General features: G+C 48.9%; 1 protein-coding gene across 1 annotated transcript; it reads left to right on the top strand.

Moving 5' to 3' along the window:
- Positions 1-600: 600 nt before the first annotated feature.
- Positions 601-3137, top strand: MLNR (motilin receptor; the record flags this gene model as incomplete). Its single annotated transcript, XM_081214593.1, has 2 exons — positions 601-1991; positions 2767-3137. Exons 1-2 carry the CDS (start codon positions 1061-1063, stop codon positions 3135-3137), a joined length of 1302 nt encoding a protein of 433 aa, XP_081070719.1. The 5' UTR covers positions 601-1060.
- Positions 3138-13273: the final 10136 nt, after the last annotated feature.

The following is a 13273-nucleotide window of genomic DNA, read 5'->3' as shown; positions in this document are numbered from 1 at the left end:
TTCAGTTCCAGAAAGAGGAAGGGAAACTTGGGAAAAGAAGTTGAGGATTTAAACCACAGTAGGATGGATGGAAAAACCACTAGAGGAGTGTCCATCCATGAAGAGATAAAAAACTCAGTTCTAAGGACTTGAAGATTAAATGGAAAGCACCAAATACATCCTGAGCTCTGTGTCAGCTATTGTCATTAGGACCACAATGAATTGACTCATAAACCAGTTTTCAGTCTTTTCCCCAGAATTTTAGTTCTTTCTGGTGTTGGCCAATACTCTGCTTTATTACATTTATAGCACATTTTGTACACAGGAACAAATTAGCACACGTTTAAGTACGCAGAGGTAAACGTAAATACTTAAGCTTTGTTCTTTAAAATGAATAGACGTGGTCATATCCATAGATTTCAGAGTCACAGACATCGTTGAAATTACTCGGTCAACTCCATCACCGCTTGAAAATTTACAGAAGAGGAGAACTGGCTGGGCAAGCAAGGCTGGGACTGATCCGAGATGATTCGGTTGTAGAGTCACGACCAGAACCCGGGAGGGGCTCTAGATTCTGGTCTAGGCTCCTCTCCTCTTATTGGTATTGCGGCACCTTCCCGAACCGTCAAGACGCAGCCACCAGCCGAGGTCCCTCAGAAGGTACCCCCCTGAACCCAACCTACAGAAGAGCCCACGCTCCGCTGGGTGCAGTAAACAACCTCGCTGGGGTTCAGGAATCGCTTCCCGCGTCTGGGCGGGGCTCGTCCGCGGCGGCCGCCTCCCGCGTTCAGTTGGTGGGGAGGGAAGCGCCTGGAATACAGGGAATACCACGGGCCTGGGAGCGGGAGCGGGGCCGGGGCAGGCCGGGCGGTGGCTGGGGGCGGGGATTGTACTTCGCCCGGTTAGCAGCCCTCAAGGCTGACCCTGCAGAGCCGCGTTCCCGCGCGCGGTGCCGCCGGGCTCGGGCTGTGCAGGCGGCAGGGGTTTGGCGCGCCCAGCGCGCACCGGCCGCCGAAGGAAGCACTTTTGCCGCGGGACCAGGCGCTGGGCTCCTGGCCCGGCCCGGGGGCGCGGCGCAGCCATGGGCAGCGTCGAGAACCGCAGCGACGGCTCGGAGGGCGCGGGGGAGCCGCCGTGGGCCGAGATGCTGCCTTGCGACGAGCGCCGTTGCTCGCCCTTCCCCCTGGGGGCGCTGGTGCCAGTGACAGCCGTGTGCCTGGGCCTGTTCGCCGTCGGGGTGAGCGGCAACGTGATGACGGTGCTGCTGATCGGGCGCTACCGGGACATGCGGACCACCACCAGCTTGTACCTGGGCAGCATGGTCGTGTCCGACCTGCTCATCCTGCTCGGGCTCCCCTTCGACCTGTACCGCCTCTGGCGCTCCCGGCCCTGGGTGTTCGGGACGCTGCTCTGCCGCCTCTCGCTCTACGTGGGCGAGGGCTGCACCTACGCCACGCTGCTGCACTTGACGGCGCTCAGCCTCGAGCGCTACCTCGCCATCTGTCGCCCGCTCCGGGCCCGCGTCCTTGTCACCCGCCGCCGCGTCCGCGCGCTCACCGCCGCGCTCTGGGCCGTGGCGCTGCTCTCCGCCGGGCCCTTCTTCTTTCTGGTGGGCGTCGAGCAGGACCCCGGCCGCTACGCGGTCCAGGACCTTAACGGCACCGCGCAGCACACCCCCTCGCCCCGCGCCTCGCCACCACCGCCACTCCTCGGGTCCTCGCGGGCGCCACCGCTGTCCCCGCCGTCGGGGCCCGAGGCGGCGGCGGCGGCGGCCGCGGCGCTGTTCAGCCGGGAGTGCCGGCCGAGCCCGGCGCAGCGGGGCGCGCTGTGCGTCATGCTGTGGGTCACCACCGCCTACTTCTTCCTGCCCTTCCTGTGCCTCAGCCTCCTCTACGGGCTCAGCGGGCGGGAGCTGTGGAGGAGCCGCGGGCCGCTGCGAGGCCCGGCCACCTCCGCTCGGGAGAAGGGACACCAGCAGACGGTCCGCGTCCTGCCTAAGTGGCGCCGCCTCTGTTCCAAACACCCCAACTCACGGTCCAGGCTGTGTCCCCTTCCCCTGGTCTCCCAGCCCTCGGCGCCTCTTCTGGCCACGTTTCATTCTGTCGTTCTACCCCAGCCTCCACCTGCTTCTCCTTCTAGACTCCAGAGAAAACCATCTCCCGTCGTCCAGGGGCTCTGGGTCACCCCAGGCGTCCCTTGAGAGTGGGATATCCGGGTCCTGTAAACAGCAATTATTTCCCAAAGCCTCTGTGATCAGCGAGCTGGGCTGATGCAAGATGGATAATTGCGGGCTCTTAAGCCAACTGCCTGTCTCTGTTTGATGCTGCAGATATGGAATTACAGAACCCTGGAGAAGACGGGATAGATCACGTTAAGATAAAGTTTCTTTACTTAATGTTATGTTATCCTGAAGACTAAAGTGAATCATGCCCATATCAAAATAAATAAATAAAGATTGTGCAGACTTGTTGCAGAGTTCTTTTCAACCGAAAACAGAGAACATGTCTCCGAAGTGGGTTTCTGGAAGGAAGCCTACCAGAACAGCTTGTTAGTAGAAATCAGTCCTTCTGGTTTATGTCAGGCCTTGATGGTAAATGTATGAGCCGAATACTCAGCTTTAAAGCTAATATCGATGCTATCTGCAACCTGGTAGTTCTTCTGGGGTGGGGATTTGGCTAGGCAATAGTTTTATTTTGCTGTTACTTATTACTTCAGATGGTTTCCTGGGGATGCTTATTTGTTTTCGGATGCTTTAGCTAATTCTGGCGCCTATGTCTTGTTTTGCAGTGGTGGTGGTTCTGGCGTTTATAGTTTGCTGGCTGCCTTTCCACGTTGGCAGAACCATTTACATAAACACCAAGGATTCCCGGATGATGTACTTCTCTCAGTACTTTAACGCTGTTGCCCTGCAACTTTTCTATCTGAGCGCATCCATCAACCCCGTCCTCTACAACCTCATTTCAAAGAAGTATAGAGCAAAGGCCTGGAAACTGCTGCTAGCCAGGCGGTCCAGACAGAGAGGTTTCTGCAGAAGCAGGGAGGCTGAAGCGGACCCTGGAGGAGACACGGCTGGCTGCACCGAGACCAGCGCTAATGTACAGACACCGGCAACCAGCATGGCCAAACACAGCACCTCATCCCACAGCTCTGGGACTTAAGGGAAAACAGGCCTGCAGGGAGAAAAGAACTGCGAGGAGGGGAACCGAAGCTGTTAGGGAGAATTAGAAAGAGTGGTTGACATTTTGCAAGTTGGTCAGCAACTTAGCATAATTTTTTTTTTAAACAAAGGTATGAAATGTAACTGTACCAGTCTCTCTGCTTTTCATGTACCCCCCTGGGGACGTTCATTTTATCTTCCTGAAATCCCACATCACATAATGTTCTCTGGGAAGGTTTTGTAAGTCCTCATTCTCCTACTCTGGGGAAATATGACCACTCATTTTCCAGTTAACAAGTGATCCAGAGAGATGCTGCCGTAAAAATTGTCACCTGTGAGGTCAGAAGTGTATTTTGTTTTATGTTTTGGATATAAATGTGATGGTGCATCTACAAGGAATCCAGGATGATGAGAGTTTTAATCCAAGAAATTACTTAATGCTTATATATGGCAGCAAAAAATGTTTAGAAACAAGTGAAAGGAATTCTGGGTAGAGTCCAGTGTTCAGGGGTCCCGACTCGCTCAGGCTCAGAGCAAATCATTAAGTTTAGGCACAGTACCCTCTTTCAGAACCTGGGTACCAAAGTCTGAGGGCAGGGAGCTGCAGCAGGATGTGGCTTCCACAAAGTTGATCACATTGATAAGAGCTTTAATACGCCTTATTCGCCTCAGTTTGGTGGGATAAGCAATGATGGAACCAAGTCTGGGGTCTGAGTCTGAACTCTTAAGAGCCTTACCCACTCCCACCCCGAGAAGCTGCACTAACAGAAAAAACGAGAGTCAATGGATGTACTCAAGGGTGAGAGAGCCTGTGCTGGACATTCTGGCCAACAACTCTGTAACTCTGTTGTAGTTTTCACAGTTTAAAACATAAACCTGTTTTTGGAGGGCTCCTACTGCCTTGCTGGACTCCAAAGGGCCTCAGTCAACTCCGGGTCTTATGAATGGCGCCCCCTGGAAGTAGGCAGGATACAGCTAGGTCAGCTGTAAACTACAAATGGTGACTCCATACACAAGGGTCCACTCCACATGCTGACAAGGTCCTGTTGCTTTTTCGTGTGATTGACTATGTACAGTGATGCCTTCAAGTCCCCTTGAAGTGTCCTAACACCCTGGCCCTGCCCTCAACTGGTGTGGCAGTGAAGAAGTCCCCCGTCTACACTGTGTTTCTTCCAACTTGGGGCAGTGGTCCCTAAACTGTGTTCTGCAGATTTTCAGGGAGTGTTTGAAAAAAGGATTCTGTGGTCAAATATGGCAGAAGAACAGTGCATGCTGTACCCACCTTCCCAAGAGTCACAACACAAAATATCCCATCAGAGGCTCTGAGAAGTTGTTGCTGGGGACACTGATGGAGGGTCTCACGGTGCAGGTGCCAGCCTTGTGCCACAGCCACTCCCCTGCTTGGTGGCACTAAGTGGGGACGTGCTGGAGATGCAACCACAGTCTTTCTTCTCTCGGCAGTTCCTCTCTGGGACAGTCAGAAGCGGCTTCTTCCCTGTAGAAAATCATGGCTAAGAAACTTACTGATATGTTATATGTAGTATAATATTTTAGCTATAGAAGCAAAGACCTCTGAGTTTTCTTGTTCAGATTCTAGAAAAGAGGGACTTGTATCACACTTTGCTGTGACCTAGATGTGTTCCCAGGTGTGGGCATGAGGAGGATCATCCTTTCTTGCCACTGGGTCCCTGAGATGGAGTACCTGAATTCCATCCCTCCTGTCGATCGCTGTGCACCTGTTTTCAAAATGCCGATCTTACGCATTAGTGGATTGTAAGATGAGTGGAGTGTGTCACATGTTTCTTTATTGGGTTGCGAATAGAATAGAGAATCAGTGCATCACGTGTAGTAAGGCTAACTGTTGTGTTGTGAAACTTTTGTTTCAATTATATATTGGTTGGTATCTTTCATGGTTCATAAAATAAAATGTATTCTCATTGTGGGTCATGGTCAAAAATATTTGAAAAGCTGTTCTAAGGTCTAAAATTGTTCTCTACCACAGAAGAAAGTGTCCTCTGGTGTTGACAACTGGCTATAAAGGGGATGGGCATCCTGGGAAGACCCGGGGTGGCCAAGTCAGGGATCACTGGAGAGGGATGGCCGGGCTGTGGGCCTCCCTCCGCCCTGGGGATGGTATCCTGGATGCTGTGTCTGGGACCTCTCGCTGCCCTCGGACGAAGATGTGTGCTGGGTCCCTGCAGGGATCCTTCTGTAGGCCAAGTCGCTTTTTTTAGGTGAGGCACCAACCTTGGGGAAGGGTTTGTGTTTCATTCATTCACTCCACAAATATTCACCAAACAACTGCTAAGTGCTAGACGTGTATGTCAAAATACTCTAGAAACATTAGTCCATGTCATGGTGTTGAAATCAATCAACTTTTTAATGGTCTTTTTTGCCTTGAAATGTGTGATTGTTCATCTAGACTAATCTCAGATTCAGCTCACAGGCCAATAAAAGTACTCACATCGGATGGACCTGCAGAATTTCAGGTTAGTGTCATCTACACGACTTCCCTCCACCTTTCTATAGGAGACTTTCCCACTTCTGAAGCAATTGCACAGCACCTCCGAGGACCCAGGAGTCCAGGGGACATGAGAGCAATGTGTTGATGATGTTTGAAAGTCTGAACATGGCCTCTCCTACCATTTCTACCCAAGTAACAGTAACATTTGCTAGTACGTGGAACCATTCACATATAAGTATTAGTGATTGTACAAGTGTTTTAAGTGGAGCTTTAATAAAAGGCTTTTCTTAAACGTAGCTGTGAGGCCATTTTCAATTGTGAGTCAACTTTCTAAAGATTCAGAACTCCAAATATTACAAAGAACCTAGTCAGCTCTGAGCAGCCTTCCAAAATCAGCATCCCCGCTCCTAGGAGCACAGGAACCTTTGTCATTGAGAGGTGTGTGCTCTGTGGGTGGCATGCTTTATGGCAGTCACTCAGCGTGTCCCTCGCTCTGTATAAGCTACAAGGAGGTGACAGAGGCAGACTCTACTGGCCACCTTCTTAGGAAAACAACACACACACTTTTGAAAGATTAGCAGACGCTTGTGTAATAAAGGGTCAAAAAGTGCCATCCAGACCAGGAGAGCTGAGTGTGGGCAGTCAGGCAATGCTCTATGTGAATCTTTTTCATGGCACTTGATCCGTCACATCTTGGGGACTGGTTCCCAGAGTTTGTAACTTGCTCCCTAAGGACAGACTGTGCTTTATCCCCCTTGGCATCTCTTGCCCACAGGTAGATATGTGTTGAACTCAAGTGGACAGGGATCTTCACCCCAGTGGGTGGACAGAGATGGAGGCTGAGTAAGCAGATGACTGGGACGTCCATTCTGAGCCATCGGTCAGCCCGAGGGAAAGCACAGGACAGGGGCGAAAGTGGCACACAGGGGGCATGGGTGCTGAAGGGAGGAGAGGACAGGGCTCTGAGGAAGCGGAGAGGAGGGAGACAAGGGCACTGGTGTAATCAGGAGTTGGAGACTGCAAAGCAAATGAAGCAGGGTCTGGGGAGGCCGAGCCTGGGAGGCCAGCTGGAGCCAGTTAGGTACAGTAATCCAGGCACAGGGCACTCATGGGGTAGAGTGGTGACACTGGATCAGTAACACAACCAGGTTCAGCCCCTCCCATCACCAAGATGGCCGGCAACCTCGTGGCCTCAGAACAGGGAGCATCCCTTTCCCCATCCTCAATCCCCAGTGCCAGGCATCCCCACCTTATTTTCCTGCATCTGTGCCTTTGCGCCCCACCCCAGCTCAGGCAGGCCCACAGCATGACAGGTCCAGTAATGACATCTCCTTTCCCTCATCTTTGCAGCGAGTGTGCAAGTCTCGAAAATGTTCCAGTAATTCCTATGACTTATGATGATACAGAGATAAAAAAACTTAAAAAAATTTTTTTGTTGTTAAACCTGCAGTTTGCAAAGCCGTGGTGTCTTAATTTGACTGTAATGGTTATACCTGTTCATAACTGGAACATACATAGGGCTCCACGTGATCTGTTTCTGTCTTACTTCCACAATAAGTCATTACTTTGTCATTACAGTGATTATTAGCGCCCTTCCCTCAGGCTTTTTATTCCCCTCTGTAATTCTCTTCAGCAGTGGTTCCCAAACTTTGGCACGCGTGAGAATCACCTGGAGGGAGAGTTAAAACACAGCTTGCTGGGCCTCACCCCCAGAATTCCAGAGTCCGTGGGTCTGGGCTGGGACCCGAGAACGTGCCTTTCTCTCAAGTTCCCCGGGGATGCTGATTCTGATGGTCTGAGGACCACCCTCTGGGAGCCTCTATGGTAGATGGTTGCTACAGAAAATGTGAGCCACAGAGCAGTGGCATGAGCATTACCTGGCGTCTTGTTAATATGCAGACTTTCAGGCCCCACCCCGGAGCCTTCTGAGTCAGAACCTGAATTTTAACAAGAGCCCCAGGCGCCTCCGACGCACATTAAAGTTTGAGAAGCACCAGTCGAGAGTCTAGACCGACGGTATCAGAATCTCTGGGGGTTGAACCCAGACGTGGTTTTTACAGCTCCTCAGGCGATTCCAATGTGCAGACAAGACTGCGAACCATCAGTAGGCTCTCCCTCACCGAAATCTCTTCCATTCTCGCTCCACCCTCTCCCTCGCCCCACCCCTTTCCTCCCTTTCCCCTATTTACCTCAGGATAAAGGAAAAGATACGAAGACAGTAAACAAAGATGCTGCAGGTGGCTTTGGGCGGTGGATCCATGGGAAAGTCATTTATATTCCAGCAGAAACTGTGGAATGACTGTGGTCCGGCGATGGCTCCCTGACTCCTCAGCCCCCCTGGTCCCCTTAACGTCTCCCGCCCACGCCGAGGTCCTTCCACGCACGGGCCAGGCTGAGCCCACGGTTCCTCGACTGCTCCCTTCCGTCACCAGGCCTCCACCCCGTTTCCTGCTCTTCTAGACATCTTCTATTCTTCTTTTCCCTCAAGTCCTGACTGGCTCCTTGCGCTCTTCCTCCATTCCTCCAGAAAAGGCCTTCTCAGCTCTTCCTGTGGCCTTCTCGGAGGCGTGAGACCCCATGTCACCTGTGGCCCTGGCGGGCAGCCCCGGGACTTGTGCTTGATGCTGGTTACTGAGGTCAGCCGGGCGGACGGGCCGGGCTGCGGGTCCCAGGGAGCGGGCCTTGACTCTGCGAAGTCTCAACAAGAGCTTGCTTCACGCTCCAAAGTCACGTCAGGTCTCCAACCTTTCAACGTTACCGTAACTGAGTCCCTAAAACTCAGAGGCTGACTGCACACGGGAGAAGAGGAAGTCAGAACTCCAACATTTTAGTTCTGTTTGAAAGAAGAGGGACGCCAGAAGCCCGGGTGCTTGGCGCAGCGAGCGGCGCGGAGGGTGCGCGCCGAGGTCTGCCGCCTGCGCCTGCGCGCAATCTCCGCGCCCGCCCGGGCCGTGGGGGCGCCGGCCCTGCGGGGAGCCGCGCCCCGTCCCAGCCCCGCTCTCCGCGCGTCAATTCACAGGCGGACGTGGACAGATAACAACAGAAAACGGTGTTGCAGCAGCGGGAATCAGCAATTTTGCACAGGGAGCTTTGGGAGATGCTGCTTACTGTAATCTGCCTGAAGTTGGGACAAAATTGAACAAACAAGAGGAGTTTGGTGCTTTAGAAAGTTTGAAAGCTGCTTGTCTGCTCTTCTTCCTCCATCAGAAGTAACTGAAATTAATGAAGCTCTGGCAGAAAATCCAGGACGTGTCAAAAAAATCTTGTTATGAAGATGATTGTCTGATCAATGTGACACTCAGTAACCCTTCAGAACTAGATGAGCTAATGAGTGAAGAAGCATATGAGAAACCCATAAAATCTATTGAGTGAAAATGGAACCCCTAAATAAACTAGTATGAAACAGCTTAATCTAGCATAGTTGTCTTAAATTAGTTGTGGACAGATTTTTTAAAAAGCAACTTGTAGCAAAGGAAACTACTTGCAACATGTTACCAGAAGAAAATACCCCCTAACTTCCTAATGACTGCAGATAAACACTGCATCTTTTCCACAGCACCCTATGATTTTTAGGCTAGGCTCCAGTTTACAATACTCAGAATTCCTGAAATTATCTGTGGTAAAACTAGTTATAAAAATTATGTAATTCAAGGATAACATTGTTATCTTAAGCCTTATCACAGTTTACAGCCATCCCTGGATTGGGTCAAAATACTTAATGATCTTCCCATTGGAAATAACTGGCGGTGGAGAAAAGTTTTTGTTAGTTGTACAGTGTCAGATGAAGAACAATACTATCTTAATTTTGCAACATACTGTGTTTGCTGGTGCTATTTTTATACAGTGAAGCTACAGCCTTGCAGGAAAATGAGAAAGAGTTTAATAATAAAATATTCAACTTAAAAAAATTAAAAAGAAATAGGCTGTAGAGGTGGTTTAGCAGGGGACAATAATGAATTCCATTTCCTTTTTTTAAATTGAAGTATAGTTGATTTACAATATTGTTAGTATGAATTCCATTTCAATTCATCTCTTTTCCAGTGACGCTGTCCTGTTGTTGCATCCTCCCACAACCACTGGGAAATAGGTCCCAGGAGTCAAATCTTAAGAAATGCTGCAATACCATGGAAACTGTTTTTTATTGGGGGGGCGGGGAGGGCAGGGAATTCCTCTATGGAAATTCCTTTTGACCACAGAGCTATGTTTTTTTTCCCTCCCATTTCGTAACATTCCACAGAACACTCCAGTATGAAATACCAGAGGGAAGTGTGGGTATAAAATCAGGGCTAATGATATAGACTGGGGAGTCAACAGCTTAGAAGTGATCATTTAAACAATTGGTTCTCAAACTTTAGCGTGCATCAGAACAACTGACGGGCTTCTTAAAACACAGATTGCTGGGCCCCACCCCAGAGGACCTAATTCTGTGTGTCTGGGCCTGGGCCTGAGAATGTGCATTTCTGTCTGGTTTCCAGGTAATACTGCAGCTGCTAGTCCAGGACCACACTTGGAGAACCGCTGATGTAAGTGACAGGAATAGATGACCTCTCCAAGGAGAAAGCTGAGAGAGAGAAAAGAAGAGGCTTAGGGTTACATGCTGATGTTCCAGTGCAGGCTGGAGAACTCACTGAACCAGGCAGAAGGAGCAGAAAAAGGGAAAGTGTTGAATTGATACTACCCAAAGGAAGAGAGTTTCAGGGATCAAGTACCCAGAGAATACAAAGAGAATGAAGTAGGGTTATTAGATAAAATACAAGATTACTAGTTCAATTTGAAATTTGGATGAACAACAAGTGATTTTTTTTCATGTTTAATAAGTATACATATGATGTACTTAATCCCAATTTACATGACTTATGATTTTTCGACTTAATGATGGTGTGAAAGTGGTACGTGTTCTATAGAAACCATACTTTGAATTTGATCTTTTCCCGGGCTACCTATGTGCAGTATGATCCTCTCTCGTGATGCTGGACAGCGAGCCATAGCTCCCAGTCAGACTGTGATCACGACAGTAAACAACCTGTACACTTACAACAATTCTGTACCCAGACAGCTATTGTTTTTCCCTTTCAGTACAGTATTCAATAAATTACATGAGATATTCATTAACTTATTATAAGATTGGCTTTGTGTTAGATGATTTTGCCCAACTACAGGCTAATATAAGTGTTCTGAGCACATTTAAGGTAGGCTAGGCCAGGCCAAGATGTTCAGTAGGTATGTTAAATGCATTTTTTTTGTGTGTGTGTGCAGTATGTGGGCTTCTCACTACTGTGGCCTCTCCCGTTGTGGAGCACAGGCTCCGGACACGCAGGCTCAGCGGCCATGGCTCACGGGCCCAGCCGCTCCACGGCATGTGGGATCTTCCCGGACCAGGGCACGAACCTGTGTCCCCCACATCGGCAGGTGGACTCTCAACCACTGCGCCACCAGGGAAGCCCTAAATGCATTTTTGACTTATGATGTTTTAAATTTATGATGGGTTTATCAGGATGTAGCCCCATCACAAGTCAAGGAAGATCTGTACTAAAAATATCATTTGTTATTTATCTGAAATTCAAATTTAACTGGACACTGTATTTTTATTTGTTAAATCTGGTATCCCTAAAAGAAGGGTAATGGAAAGGCCCCAGGATTTGGCAAAAGGAAGGAACTTGGAGAGCTTTTCAATGGAGTGTTGAGGGCAGGAGCCAGAAGCTGCTAAGTTACAGAGGAAATGGCTGTGGAACAGGGATGAGGTGGTCCTGCCTTGGGGCTTCCATGAAAAGGAATCCCAGCAGCTGAGTAAAGGGCTTCGCTGCTGGTCCTGCCCTAACTGTACCCCAGGCCCAGAGCCAGTCTCTCTTGCTGTGGCTTGTGCCCAAGCTCCTGGGAGCACGGGGCACTTGTGTGCTGAGTATTTGCAACTCGCACTGATGTTCTTAAATCACAAAACTGAAGAAATGTGTCTGATTCAGAACCTCCTGAAAAAGAGTATGCAATAAAAATTTGTTGAACTGAATGCATTTAATTTATATATAATCCATTCCTGGCAACTTTGAAAGGCCTTATTTATTTTTCTTTCTGCAAAGGTGTGGAGTAAAATAAAATTTTGTTAAGTGACCGATTAATTCTCAACGTTGAGGAGGGGGATTCTCATTCTGGAAAAATGTCTCTCTGTGTGACAATTGAGACCACAGATAATGAAGTAATATTTCACTGTATGTATAGAATCTGGCACCATGCCCAGCACGTAGTAAGGACTTAATAAAAGTACTTATATGTGTATAGCGGATACTACACATTTTGAGCAGGGAGAAAGACTGATTTCTTAAAAAGTTAGTGCATTGCAATATTATAATTGAATGTTTAATTACATAATTATTGCAATGTATTTATAATAATACAATGTACTTGGCACACCGTTCAGCATGCAGTAATCCTCAGTGTGAGCGAGCATTATTGTCCTCAGTTCATACGCTACTAACTTTCCCTCGTTAGAAAGAATAGTCTTTCTCCCTGTCCAGAATGTCCTCCATACACACAGTGGAGCCTGATCATGGAGTAGTGATGTGGTCAGGTATATACTGTGTCCAGTGAATTGCTTTCCAAAATGAAAGTCCTGCCCACCCAGCTTTTTTTTTTTTTTTTTTTTTCTTTTTCGGTACGCGGGCCTCTCACTGCCGTGGCCTCTCCCGTTGCAGAGCACAGGCTCCGGACGCGTAGGCTCAGCGGCCATGGCTCACGGGCCCAGCCGCTCCGCGGCATGTGGGATCTTCCCAGACCGGGGCACGAACCCGTGTCCCCTGCATCGACAGGCGGACTCTCAACCACCGCGCCACCAGGGAAGCCCCCCACCCAACCTTTACAGAAATATTCCCAGGGTATCTATACACTCTGCTCTTCATGGAAAGTCAGGGCTTGTTATTGTTATTGCATTGAGAACACCTGAGGAAGACCGTTCTCTTTTTCAACAGTCGCTGCAGCTGCTTATAGGATTTGACAATGTAATAGCTGCCTTTTTAGAGCATGGAAAAAGGTATACTAACTGAAGGAAATGGGTCTTCTTCAATAGGCAGGAGGATATTGTGCTTTTGAAATGTAAGTGGAGCTCTTGTAAGCCTTTGTTTTATATAAACACAGTATAAAGAATGACACAGGCTGGAGGGAGTAGCTTTATAGCTGGTCAAGCATTTGTGCTCTGTAGTATGTTAACAGATTTCTATTTCATTGGTTTCATTTGTCCTTCTTAAAAATGTCCCATCTTAACAAGAGCCGTTGGGGAAAAAAAATCCAGCGACAAACTTCTGGCATCTTCTTGGCAGCCAGCTGCTCGACTACTGTGTCACATTCACAAATGAAGTGATGGAAAATAGGGAGTTTTATTATGATTTCTGGTTTGAGGAAGCCACAGATTTGGTCACTAAACACGATATTCAAATGAAACTTTGTGGGAAGTTCTGCAGGGCTTGCCAAGGTAACCTAGAATCTCAACTAACCTTTGAGGTTATTATAAACAGTCAATGTTCCAACAGTGGAGGACATTATTCAGCAAGTTGGAGAAAGATTCCCAGATCAGCACCTCAAAGCCCTCACATTAAGACATGGATCATCTCCAGCTCAACATGTCAGAGGAGCACTGTGCCAACACGTACAGAGTGACTTACCAATCCCGACACTGTCTGTGGAGA

The sequence above is a fragment of the Mesoplodon bidens genome (genome assembly GCF_964165515.1).
Source record: "Mesoplodon bidens genome assembly, chromosome: 17".
Classification (NCBI taxonomy): Eukaryota; Metazoa; Chordata; class Mammalia; order Artiodactyla; family Ziphiidae; genus Mesoplodon; species Mesoplodon bidens.
This window is presented reverse-complemented; position numbering and strand designations above follow the sequence as displayed.